Source organism: Vidua macroura, chromosome 6 (assembly GCF_024509145.1).
Source record: "Vidua macroura isolate BioBank_ID:100142 chromosome 6, ASM2450914v1, whole genome shotgun sequence".
Lineage (NCBI taxonomy): Eukaryota > Metazoa > Chordata > Aves > Passeriformes > Viduidae > Vidua > Vidua macroura.
The window spans coordinates 51,789,960-51,803,956 of NC_071576.1; the positions used below are offsets into that span (position 1 = coordinate 51,789,960).

At 46.0% G+C, this 13,997-nt stretch overlaps 1 protein-coding gene across 5 annotated transcripts in view; it reads right to left on the reverse strand.

The window, feature by feature from the left end:
* Positions 1–530: 530 nt before the first annotated feature.
* LMO1 (LIM domain only 1) overlaps positions 531–13,997 on the reverse strand; it is a 239,318-nt gene continuing 225,851 nt past the window's right edge. For all 5 annotated transcript variants that reach the window (XM_053979720.1, XM_053979719.1, XM_053979717.1 and 2 more), the window contains 2 exons: positions 5,483–5,608; positions 531–972 (listed from right to left, as the gene is read on the reverse strand). In XM_053979720.1, coding sequence (XP_053835695.1) covers positions 867–972; positions 5,483–5,608 — 232 coding nt within the window. In that variant the 3' untranslated portion in view covers positions 531–866. The remainder of the gene's footprint in view (positions 973–5,482; positions 5,609–13,997) is intronic.

Sequence of the window (13,997 nt, forward strand, 5' to 3'; positions counted from 1 at the left end):
CTCACATCCCAGCCCTAACATCAGCTCTCGCAGTAGCTCTGACCTGGACAAGTGATGCCCCATGGGAAAATCCCACTGCCTAGCAAAGCCTTGAAATTAATATTCTGATCAATGCCCAGGCACCTGTTGGCAGGGCTGCAGGGAGCCTGTTCCTCGCAGCCCAGACTGGAGACACTGGATCAGGCAGCCAGCAGGAATTCCATGGCAATGCTCTGGCTGAATCCACAAGGAGCCTCTCAGCCAGCAGCCCAGCACAGCACAGCTGCCCCGCCAGCGATGCTGACGGTTCCTAGCCACCACCTGCCCCCAGCTCATTCTCCCCCATTATACAGGGAAGCAGGTGTTTGGATGGAAGCCTCCACAACCCTGCAGCAGCATTTCCCCCAGTTATTACGAGAGAACCTGCCTCTGCTGTGATCCATGCAGTTTCCAGGGATCTATGTACATGTTTCCAACAGTCTGCTCAGCTAAAGCACAGGAAATACAGGCTTTTGCCACACGGGGAAGAAACCACAGCAAAGATGACCAGGAAACATTCATAATTTTTAATTCACACCAGTAATAAAATTGCATTACATTTTTCATAAAATAAATGTTCCAGTTTATATACAGAAAACAGACTGTACAGAGCCCTCCCCCAGACCCCAAAAACTCACAAACATACAGGCAATGCAGTGCTCGGCTAAGCAGGCACAACTGTACATCTAAAATTGTAACTGCTTTGTGTTGGGGGGGAAAAGTACTACAATGTATATAGTCCTCTCTGGACCAAGAATTAAAAAAATATTGCAGGCAAGCTGACAGACGCCCTCGCTGCTCTTGCGGCCAAGCGCCCATCCCACAGTGCTCCAGCGAAGCAGGGGCTGTTATTGAACCTGGGACTCGAAGCTCCCGTTCAGCTGCCCTTCCTCATAGTCCATCTGACACAAGATCATGTTATTCTTCAGGAAAAATTTGTCTCCCACGCAGAATCTGGAAGATAAAAAAGAGGATTAGTGGGTGTGAGTATGAACAGTTGTGAGAACTAGCTGGGGAGGAATTTGAGGCAGTTTGGGTCCGAAGGTGACTCTGGTGAGCAGAGTTTGATTTCCAGCTCTTCCAGCCAGTGCTTCTCCCCTTGCCATCCCAGGCTTTTGTTGTCCCTTTCCCTGGCACATCCATGCTTGGCTCCAAGCCACAAGGAGCAGCTTGGGGAGCAGGTCCCACTCTCTGCAGGGTCCTGAGCCAGCTGCAGGAGGAGGTTGGGAGCAGTTAAGGGATTTGTCCCTGCAGACAAGAGATGTTAGCTGTCCAACCGGGAAATCAAGCGGCCGATATTACACAGAGCCTATTTGAAGTTTTTGCTGGTATCCACATTTCCACAGTTCCCTGGGGTGAAGCAGTATTTACACTAATTTCCAGGCAAGGACTGGCTATTAAGTCCTCCCTCACCCCCTTGTGTACAGTGCTGAACAATAAATAGAAATTTCTCAGTGGCTGGACTCCTAACCTTTATCTTCATTGAGCGAAGGGCACTGCTCTCTATATACCATGTAAATTGTTCTGTTTGTCTTGAAGTTGACAGAGAAGCTTGTGATATTTAACAATTTTATTTGACCATTAAGGTCAAAAAAGTTCCACATATAAGATCGGAGAGGTGTGAATTGACAGCCAATAGCTTTTTCCGCCCTGCCTGCTTGCTCAGGAATCAGAAGCTAATCTTTACTTCTTAAGATAACAAATAATGTTCTCTGCACCCAATTCAGGGCCTGTTTTTTGTCCACAACACTGGCAGGGCAATGACAGACCAGAGCACAGGCTGCCCCAAGAGCTGAGTCTGAAATCAGCCTCAGGACCCTAAAGCAGAGAGACAACCTGGGTCAGGCACTGTGCCTCAAGGCAGCCCTGCACTGAGAGGAAGGGGTAGGTACCAGCCTCTGGCAAGGCCAAATATCTACAGGGCTTTGAAGGAAGATCATTGGAGGTGACTCCATCCCCATGAGACTTAGCAGACTTTTCCCTGCTCCCAGGCTGTTTTGGCACTGCCTACCCCTTGTCTACCAGTGCTTTCATCATCTGTAACTCAGGCAGCATCAGGCAGAGCATCTCCATAAAACTGACTATTTTCTGCTAAAAGAACAGGACTGATAATTTTAGACCTTCTTTATAGGCCCAACACAGGCACAAGTTTTCTCCAACTAGACACCTGCAAATAAGCTGATTAATTTGCCAAGTTGGCACAGAGAGAACTGGGCATTGATTCACACTTTATAGGATTTCACTGAAGACCTTCCATCTTCTTCCCTGTGTGGCACATGCTCTAGTAGTTCTGAAATTCAACTTTTTCTGCATATTAAAAAAATAAAGATTATTTCTAATTTCAATTAACAGCTTTTATGGTAAAAACTGTACTCCACACACTCTCCTTAACACCACCTGCCCCAGGAGCAGGTTTACTCACAATAAATAACAGACACAGCTGGTTGCTTTTTATCACTTATTCCCACCTTAAGTGCCATATAAATCTCCAGGAAGAGAAATGTAAAAATTACTCTTGCCACCCGCATCATCAACAGCTGTTTCTTGCCAGACCTGGTTTTGGATGTAGAGGAGCCAAAGGAGGAGCTGGAGAATTTGGGAGTTGGAAGGTGTGGGGGTGTGTACAAGCACATGGGAACTGAAATGCTCTACAGGGGTACCCTAATGTGACATGAAGTTTTGGGAGAAGGGTTTGATTCACTGGAAAGGCAACTGTTTCTACCTGCCAGTCCTGCAAACCCACCAGTAAACTGGGATCTCATCACAACTGGAGACAAAGGATTTAACAGGGTGACCTCAGGCCCAGTTTCACACTGCCAGCCCCCATGCTCAGAGCAGGGATGCTACAGAACCCATCTGGGTGATCAAATTCCAGCCAGAAGCAGTGAGATAGGTACTGAACCTACTCTGCCATGATATTCTTCCCAGCAAACCCACACTTCAGAGAATGGCAAGAGAAGCAGCTGGATTTCCTGCAACCCTTGTAACACTGACCTATCAGCCAGTCACAGCAGTGATAAGCTTTTATCCAACACTATGATGACCATGGCAACTTTAGAACAGTTTAAAGCATGGCAGGATGAGTGGTAATGCAGGACTTGATGCAAAACTGATGTTTTAGGGAATGAAAGTGATGAAAACGTTGCACACTTGGTAAAAATATTAGAGATTTTGCTGTGATAGATTGAGCACTCTATACAGAGCCCAGCCAGAGAAGGACAAGCAGGCTGGAAGAGAACTGAGGAAAGGTCTTCACCATCACATCTTTTCAGAGCTGAAGTACAAGACGGGGTTTCCGGTGAGGTTTCCAATTCAGAACCAGAGCTGGCATCCACCTCTGCAGTTGTGACTTCAGGCTTACTTCATCTCACTCTTCTCAGTTCAGAATCCAGTGCTGTTACAGGATCATTTCCATTCTGCCCTTTCAAGCCCAGATCTCCACAGAGTAAGTCATAAAACCTGGCAGCCCTCTGACCTCAGCCAATAGTAAGAGTCTACACATAGCCCATCTTCCAGAACAACTCCGCCTCTCACAAACTGAGCAAATCCCTTGTGCATCACAGCACAACTGCTGTGGAAAGTAATGGGGGGATTACCTTCACTCTCCTGCTGGGCAGTGACAGCCCTGGAGGTTGTCTGAAGGACAGAGTGGGACCATGCTGGCAGTTGAAGAGGGAAGGGAACAAGAGAGGTGCTTTGGAGCCTTTGAAATAAAGGGTGAAATTTAAAAGAAATTATTGAAAATGAAAACTAGGCAGCACTAGGATTTTCTGGGAGAAAAAAAGGGTGCAGTAGGGGTTTGATGAGAGATACTCAGCTTGCAGATTCCAAGGCCAATCAGCACTCCTGAGTGTGCAGCCCAGAGCCTCTGCCTGAAAGGACATTTATAATGCTATAGTCCCAGGTTCAACGTGGAGTTTGGGAGCAACCCTCTCCTGCCCGGGAATCATCAGGAGGCTGAAAAGAGCTGATCCTGAGGGCTGAGCCTGGCAGCACCCACCACACTCCTGAGTCTGGAGACAAATCCCAGAACCGACTGGTGATTGTAGCAGTGTGGAATGAGCATCTCGGGGGATGAGGTGGCATCAGCTCTGGGTTCAAGAGTCACGAAACAAGACTGGCCAGCTGGAAGATCCCGCGTGGCTCCCGCAGAGAGCCCAAGGCCAGGAGCCACTAGATGTCACTGCTGCCCCGGCACTGCCACCGCGCCCGTGCAGGCGACAGCATTAATGGGACTTCTATACCTCGAACAAACACCGCCCCCGCCTCCAGTAAGCCAGCGGGGAAAGCCACCTCATCCGCCTCCACCGTGCGCCGGCACCAACCAGCTGACACCGAATTCATCCCCAGGGCTGAGCCACTGGCGGAGGGTGCGAGAGCAGAATCGGACAGGATCTCCCAAGTTCAGGAGAGGCTGGCAGGGGTTTGCATTCACACACGTGTATAGCTGCTTCATCTCAGATCCCACTGCAACTCTTTTCTAGACTGAGCAAGGAATGTTTAAGTCAGGATTTTAGCTTGACTTTTACAGAATTGGGTTCTCCATCTTCCTACAAGTTTTGTTGTCTCTCTTACACTTTCCCATGGGATGAGGCATTGCATTCTAGTTTCATCTTTGGGAAACACAACCGCAGATCCAGAACAGGAACACCAGCACAGCCCTTGGACCCTGGGCAGTCACCACAACCTGACTAAGCAAGCAGTAAGAACTGCAAGCAGTTCCAGGTCTATCTTAGACAAGGATGGACAGATGGATGCATCAGAAGGTGACAAAGTATCACATCTGATTCTGTGGGCTTCCATTCTGCCTACAACGATCAACAAACATGGTGCTGGGAAGAGTTTTCACAGCCCTCCCAAACTCAAGTGGATACAGGTAGTTCAAGTGAAAACACTGTGCATGGCCCTTTATTATACTACCTGATGTCCATCTTCCACCCAGCAGAAATAAATAAGCCTCACTCAAGATTACACCACCAAGATCCCCTATTAATTACACAACAACTAAATGGATTTGTTCCTAGTGTTGGAAAGGGCTTAGCCAGAGTATTTTTCTCTTTCCTGTCCCTTCTTTTTATACTTCTTTTTTCCACACTCAGTTTTGAGCGTGTCAGAAACGTGATTTAAGCGAGGTAACATCAGTTTTTGCCAGAGGAGGTCCATTCTCCATCATCTGCCTTCGGCAAAGAGGGTAGCTCCTGAAAGGACACTGGAGCAGTTTGTTTTATTCAGCAGCAGCTGTACAGTCTGTGTCTGTGTCCTCGCCCTTGCCCCTCCAACTCCCATCAGCTCCAAGGGGATTTGCAGTAAAAGGGCTACAGGCATCCCTCAGGTCAGCCTGGCAACCCAGCCCCAGCCCTGCCACCAGGCTGTGAGCCCAGACGGGCAGCGTGCATCAAACGTTTCCCCTGTTTCGCAGGCAAAGGTATGAATTAGTTTGTGTGCACAATAACTGTGTCCTCACCGCTGGTTGCAGAGCTGACAGGCAAAGCAGTCCAAATGGTAAACATTATCTCTGGCCCTCATCACCATCTCAAAGGCAGGGATCAGTTTACTGCAGGCAGCACAATTCCCGGTGGTACCAAAGAGCCTGCCAAAGAAGCACAATCATTAGAAGCCATTTTAATTAAATGGTGGAAGGACTAATTAAGTGTAATTAGCAGTATCAAATACTGTATTGCACCAATAAATAGAAGTTGCAGTCTCTATTTCACTGACCAACCAGCATGCAGGAACTTGGGATAAAAATGCCTGCTGAGCAGGCTCCGATCATCGAGATGAAACTTCATTTGGTTTGTGAGCCTAGGGCTAATTTGCTGTCTAATGGAGAAAAGCATTAAACACTTAGAGCACTATTTTGGGGCTCACAAAATTTCAGTCAAAAACTATCTGCCTCTCTGCAGCAGTGTGGTAGGTGCTGGGAGCTGCCCATCCTGCTCTGCAAGGGCTTGCTTGGCCGCAGCCTGGCAGAGGGACAGGCTGGCAGCAGGACACAGAAGTCCTGCAAACTTTGCCAATCCTGGCAGGCAGCACTGTAACAGAGCTCAGGAAGAACCTCACTTACCTGCTGCTTAAAAAGAAAAAGCACAACTTCTCCTGCAATGAGTGCACAGCATTTCACCAGGCATCTCAGAGAGCAAGCCCTCCTCCTGGGCTGTGCCTCCCTCCTCCTGCCTCCCCGGCCCTCCCGGGAGCCAGCTAAGCCCTTCCACGGCGGCCTGAACAGCATGCTCAGCCGTTCCACTCCAGCTCCCCACCCCTCCAGGACAGCCCTTCAGCACTGGAAGCTTTGCCATTTTCATCTTGGCTTTCACTATCTGTCTCCCCAGATGTCTGCTGCTGTTGCAGCTCCTGCCGGGGGACTCAAGCACAACTGCAGCATCCTTCCTGTGGCCCCCCTCACCCGACACATTCCCACGTGTCCCTGCAGACCCCGTGTGGGCCAGGGGCACGGTGCCACTGCGGTGTCACTGCCGTGCCAACCGGCTGGGAGCACTGAGCCACGGGCTGGCAGAACCAAAATTCACCCCAGCCTCTGGTCACATGTGGTTAGTCACTTTGCCTAGAGGACAACAGAAATGGTATTTTGGGGGTGATGAGCCTCAAGATGTACAATCCCTGCTGGCCATTAGCTCTGTGCACGCAACGCGCCACTGCCTGCGGACAGAGCTGGGCTCGCCGTTTGTTTCAAGTCATCGGTTCTGGCTGATTCCACAACATGCAGATAAGAAGCATCAGAAAAATCTATAACCAATTTCTAAACCTGCAATTTGCCAGGCAAATCAATACTAATTATTACTGCCCAGTAATTGTGAATTAAAACACCCAGCAGTGTTACAGAAACCTCCACACAACTCTCCCACCCTCCTACAGTGCTGTGCTCCCTCTTACAGTTTGCTCTCCAGCTGTAAGAAAGTCCACCCTTATTTTTCTTTAGAAGTGGTATTGGGGGTCTTTCATTAGGCCTGGCTGGAAAATCCCAGGCCTTCCTATGAAGAAACAGCACTACGCTTTCCTTCAGAGCTAAACCACACGAACCAAAACAGAAACGCTCATGCAGGACGCAAAATCCGCAAAGGGAGTACCAAAATTTCTTCCCCCATGATTCCATCATCTGAAGACTGAAAGGCAGAGTGAAATCCCAGCTGTATAATTTGCACCAGCAAAAGGCAGTCCCTTTCTCCCTGCAAGCTGACTCCTCTTGCTCCTGCCCCCACAGGCAGGCAGGGGAGGCAGCTGGGCATGGGCCTCGGCTGCCTAACACCAGCAGACCAGACTGGAAAAATGTGGCAGCGAAAAGCGTCCAGGTCGCCACCCTGGAAGACCCTGGCTCTCATTCAGCACCCACTCACAAATCAAGCCATTACTGCAGACATCCCTCCCCTCCTCAGCCTAGCTGCCCCTTTCCACTTGGACACAGCAAAGCCTGACAGCTTTTGCCAGGATTTTCCCATTTCTCATAAAACCAAACATCCGTTTTTAGAGTACCCAAGTCACAGCAAACTCAAAAAAATGAGTCAAATGCATTAGGCAGGGAAACTGGGAGGTTAATCCTAGATTTGCTCTGTGCCCAGCACTGCTACATGCACAAGTATAAAATATCCATTATTCATTAGCATCACAGTTGTGTGGAGCTCAATCTAGATTAAACAAAATAAAGGGGCCCCAGACAGCACCATTTGCATTGTTAAGCAGGTGCTTTTCTTCAGCCTTCAAATAGGAGACTTTTCTAAATGGAAATGATGGGGAAATTTGGACAGATGTTCACTTAACTATTTAAACAGTTAGCTTAAGAAACATGAAAAATGTATTTGGCATCGTATTCACCTGTCTCCTTTCAGGGGTTTTGGGGGTAAACCAATTGTTAAACAGATTTGACTGTTTGCATAAGATCTGAAGCTTACGTTCTGTCCAGCTGAAATTGTGTTGCCTTCTAATGTCTACATAACGTGGCTTCCAGCGAGTCAGAGTGCTAATCTTTGTCTCTTCTATCATGTTTCACAGTCCTCCACACCCTCCTTTTCCCAACAGATGAACATTTCACACTTATTCTAGCACCTCCTAATTTTAATCTGCTTTTCGGGGAGTGATTTAGAGCCCCATGCATTCACCATGCTTCTAAAAATACACTGTAACTGGTAGCTCAGTGAACATAACTTTTTTTTAATCTGTTGGAAGAAAATGCAAAATGAACAGAGTCTTTTGCCTTTTTTTTTTTTTTTTGTTTGCTTGTAGAAAACCTGCCACCTCTGATATCTCCTGATCCAGAAGCTATTTGAGCTGAAACTTCCCGAAGTGGGGGAGCTTAACGTTATTGGAAGGAGGGAGAGAAGATAAGGAGCAGGAGGAAAAACCTTCTGCCCCAAGCCCCATCTGTGGTTAAATTTAAAATAACCCTACATGAACAAACTGATCTGCATTCTGTCCCCCAGACACCTTTGTAACAGATGCAACACTCTCTCACACATTCACACACACGAAGTTGAAGTGCATTAGAAAAATCTATCAGAAGTTGTTTAGCCTCTACTTACCAGCTCAGAGCCATTGGCATAAAAGAAGCTGGAAATACATAAAGTTTTCAGTTTGGGGTTGTTTTGCTTCTTCTAAAAAACTCTATTTATTCACTTCCCTTTGAAGTTAAAAGGCAACAATTTTTAAGTACAGATTTATTCCCCTTTATGTAACAGGAAGACCCAGCCAGCTTGTAAATAAGCATAGACTATACAGATTTAAAATTTAGCACAATTAAACTTTTACCCTGTGGTAGTAATTATGTTTAACGGCTCTTAGCCTGAACTTAACCATGTCTATTGTTGTCAGCCAGTCTAAAAGCAGGAGTTTGTCCAAGGGACAATTTTCTGTAGTTTACGGGCACACTAAAAACCCCACTATGCCCTGTTCTCATTGGCCATTGATGTCAGTGTGTATAGTAAAAATTAAAGCTAATTGGCATACAGGAGCAGCCCTGAATGCAAATGAATTAATGGTAAAAGAAGGGAGCGCTCCTGGAAGCAGTAGGCAATTGTCAGAGGATGGGCTTTATGTAGTTTTGTCTAGGCTAAAGAGCAGTCTTGTGCTTGGTGATCCAGACCTCAACAACTCTCTGAGTACACCTCAAATTAATTCAAACCACAGTAATGTCACAGCACCCTGCGGGGGTTTTTTTTGAGGGGGAAAAAGAATGTTAAAGAGTTCTTATGGTAGGGAAAACAGTAAGAAACTTCTCATATGAAAACATTAAGTTTAGAACCTTTTAACAGGTTTTTTGTTCAACCAAGATGTTCAGGGGGCCTAAACTGAGAACCTGTTTGCCTATTTCTGTCTCTACTAGGAACAACAATCTGGTTTAGTTAACTGCCTACAAGGAGAGAGTCCCCATTTCTTCTCGCCCCCTCTAGTCTGATGTCTGACTAGACAGCAGCTTGCAATCAAAAAAGAAGGAGAAAATCTTCCCTTTGCAGAAAGAGCAAAAATTTTGGAGCGGTTGACTTCATAGGAGACAAAAAAAGATGAAGCAGGACAAGCACATAAAAATAATGAATGGTACAGAAAGGAAAGGTTGGCAGTGTCAACTGGATTTTTTAAACACAAGAACAAAACAAGTTCAAAATTCAAACAGTTGAGTGGAGACTGTTATTTCCCCCCCCAAAAAAGTTTTTGTTAACACTGAAAGATAAGAATTATTAACTGAAGGAAGACTAAAACAAACCTACAGATAAGTATCTACATTTGTAGATATTATGTACAACTGCATATTTTTCTACATATTTATATATCCAGATTATCTAGATATACAAGTTTTAGAAGAGCTATGGAACTCCACACTCATATCCTCCCCACCCAGGAGGTGAAATAGGTTTTCCCATATAGGTTTTCCCTGCTGCTGTTTCTTAGTTTCATCAGGGCCTGCTGTAGAACCAGACTTGCTTTATGTAACTGAAATCCACCCTCATGTGGATTTCAGTTTTGCCCCTACCTTTTGAAACAAACCAACAACTGCTTTTTCAGTGAGGGTGGCTCTTAAATACTGCAATCAGTATCTTTCCCATCTGTGGATATTAGAAATATGCTGAGCTACAAGTGTGATTTGACTGGAGTATTGAATATACCAATAAATGCAGGGAAAGCCTGAACATCACTTAAAAAGATAAAAAGAATAATCTTAAAAGCAACTTCGGACAACTTTGCTGTAATCAGCCTTTGTGTAATATCAGAGAAAGCCTCAGTGATAGGACATTCATCAGCATGGTAAACTCATATTAGATGGTGCACCCTCTTATGCAGGACACCATTGTCAGTACTGCATTGGGAAGTCATGACAGCTGAAGGAAAGGAAATGCATTTTGATACTAATGAAGTTGGTCGAGCTGTCCTCTCATGAAGCCTTCAAGTTCAATCCCAAAGAATTTACATCTCGCATGCCAAAGGGTTTGGCATTCAAGGACAGCATAGCAGGGGGAGTTGAACCAGTACAAAACAGCCCCTGGGCAAGTGACTGCACTGGTTCAGAGATTGCTGGGCCTGAACTTCAAGGTTGCTCAAGGGAGTCTGTTTTCACTTGAAGGACACATTTGAATGTTCATTTATTTTCACTCTTTTGGCCTCTCCCTCCATGTTTTCAGTGGGCATTTACAGAGAGGCTGGGACCATGAGCAGGTAGGAGAAGTCCAAGTCCTCCTCCCCTGCCCCAGCCTTTCCCACGGTGTAAATAAAACTGCTGACCTTAAACCCATCCTTGCTCTGGCACTGCTGAACACAAGTGTAACAACATCCTCTTAGGAGAGTTTAAACACAGCAGCCAGAAAACTGTAAAGCTGAAAGTGCTGGAGGCATGCTACTGTACCACAGCCAGGCAGAATTACTCCCCATTAGCTTTCCTCCTCAGTGAGAAATTGTGGAGGTAAAAAAAAAAAAAAAAAAAAAAAAGGGCAAAGAGCAAACAAACAAACCAAGAACAGGCACAGGCTGTGAGAAAGTCCTGGACCAGCTACTGCAGGGGAAAAAAAAAATCTGTACTTCAACATCACAAAGCACAGCAATGTTGCCAAGACACACTGCATTTTGAGCCTAATTAATCCTCCTTAATCTGTACAGACACCAAGTGTAGAAGTGAGGGTGCCCTATGCAGCATGCAAGATGCTCCCTATTGCGAGGCAAAAGCAGCACTTCAGCTTGGTGACATTTTTAGGCTCTGAGCAGACACAGTTTGTTCAGCCACACTGCATTTATACCTCTCCTTCCCACACTAAACATGTCCCTTGAAAATCCGGCAGGGCATGCTCTCAGTGCACACATGCACACTGTGCTTCTCCAGAGGGAAAAAAAAAATCCCAAATTCTCTCCTTCCTGCTTCAAAGGTGCTGCAGCTTCTGTAGGTTAAAGCCACATTCCAAGCATTAGTCATGTCTTGGGGAGGTTAACTTAAATTCTGCCTGTTGGGGCACACACATCTCAGTTCCTGAAGGCTTGTGCTTGCACAGCCAGCCATGGTGTAGGGGTTTGGCTCAGGGCTGTTGTCCTTGACTTGGGGAACGCCACAAGAAGGAGGGAATTTGTCCACATCCTCCTGTGCCAATAGAACAGTGCACCCATGTTTGTGCTCTTATCCCACAAGAAAATTCAACCCTGCACATTTGCCAGATGCAGAACACTTCACCTAAAGGGCTCCTAAAGCAATTCACTGACAGAATTAACACCCTGCGACATTTGGAGAAGAGCAAAAACCCCAGGACTTGGCATTTGAGTCACTGGAAGTAGGAGCTGCCGAGGTGGAGTTCAAGCCTCTGTGATACAGACAGTGCTGAGGGGTGACAGGGGATGGCAGTCCTGCCAGGAAGTCCCGGTCCCTCAGGTGGGATGCAGAGGGCTGCTCTGCTTCCTGGAAGCACCAACACTATGTGCAGAGTGATGCCATGCTGAGTGTGAGCCCTGATCCAAACATGTGAGAAAGTGGGCGAAAAGAACTACCATGAAACCACTGAGAACAGCATCAGGATTTCCTGGAAATACCTTCTCTTTTACTGATTTACCACCATTTTTAAATGCAGGTTTTGAGCTTTCTTTGGAGTCTAATTAAGGCCCCAATCAGTTTACATGATGAAAAACTTTCCCAACACCAGCATATCAAACACACAGAAGCAACAGTTCTGCTTCTCTCAAAGCAAGCCCGACTCGCCTTTGCTCGTGCGAGGGCACCATGCTGAGTAAAAAGGAAAAATCACGTTCTTCATCAGCACTTCACAGTGAAATTTAAGTTGTCAGCTCCTCACGGGAAATCCTGATGCAACACCCAGCCCGTCCCTGTGAAGCGGAGCTTGGTGAATGTTTAATTATGCCTCGGAACAAACACACATCGCTGCGTGGGGGCTGCGAGGAGCCATCTGAGCCTGCATGCTAAGCTGCTCTGTCCCAGAAGCAGTTCCTTCAATAGCATTTGCTTATCAAAAATAATTAGAGGTAGGAATGCTGGAACTGCGATTATGAAACAAATGGTAAATCTATTTGCTGAGATGAAATGTATTGAAAGATACATCGAGACACAGCTGGAGATTGAGGTGATACCACAAGGATAACAACTAGAGATCCAATTTCATCTTTCATGATTAAAAAATGAGCAAGAAAGTGTTTTATGAAAAGTGAAGGTTAACAAATGTTCCTTCACAAGCAATGACGACAGTTTATCTTTTGAAACAAATGATCGGACTATGGTCTGTTCGCAGCTCCTGAACACGCTGGAAAGATTTCTGCTGAAAACCCACTGGGGATCAGCACACACGGCTGGCAGCCCACCCTGCTCCCAGTGCCTGGGACAAAGCCAGCTCCAAAGGGACGCTGCCACAGCAGGGAAGGAGCTGGCACTGCTCCTGCCCTGACCCTCTGCCACAAGTCCATCCCTAGCCCCAGTCCCTGCAGCGGCTGTGGCTCATGACACCACCTGCCCTCAGGAGGTCCCAGAGCTGCAAATTGACAACAAAACATTCCAGGAGCCTTCTGACTGAATTCCTCTCACTATTCTCCAGGTAAAATGCTCCCTTTATGGTGTAACCACAGTGTGAAGTATGAAAAGTTATTTTTAGGGATGAATTCTGCTAAAATTTGACTAGTAGACCAAACACTGTGAGCTGTTTAACAAGGAAGAAAAAATGTGGGTAGAGACTCTAAAACTACTATGTGAAGAAATTATATAATGATGGGAATGGTTAATTCTCCAAGAAGAAAAATTCAAATTACCAGGAGGGAACAGACAGTAGAGAAGATCGTGATGGCAACTTTAGCTCCTTCTATTAATAGAACTAATAGTTAAAATGGAGAAAGAAATATTATGTGTAGAAGTCAATACAAGATGTTTTAAAGCAAAAAAATTGCTTTATACTTCTATAAATATGGGACTTATTCCTTATTCCTCTCCTGGGAGCCTAAAATGGTTCCTTAGCATCAGGGGAACAGATCCTAGGAGCTCAGCAGAACCCCTCAAAGAAACCCAGTATAAATTAAATTTACTTATTTGTAAAAATACAAGCCATGATAGCTGTAAAGCTGCCTAAACAGCTGCAGGCAAATTAACAACACTGTTACAGAATTAATGTTATTCCTTCCTAGCTGAGTCTTTGACAAATTTCCCAGGATATGACAATTCTACTGTTCTTCCCAACAAAAAACAGTAAAAGCTCCAATATCCTAAATTCAGATAAAGGGAAAATATTTAATGTAAAGGCCACATAAGTCTTCACAGTTTAACCATGTGGCACAAATAGCAACAGACTTCCCCCTTGTCAGGCCAGGAACTTAAGCTTAAAATGGGAGACAGAGGTGTTACAAGGCACCTTCCAGGCACAGAGACCACATTTAACTGGTGCTGTGACAGAAGCTGCAGGGCATGGTCAAACACGAGTCCCAACTTGCCTTCCATGGTTCATGTCATGAATTGCCCTCTCTTCACAAAGCTGGGACATGGGCCACTTTCTGCAGTCTGCAACGCC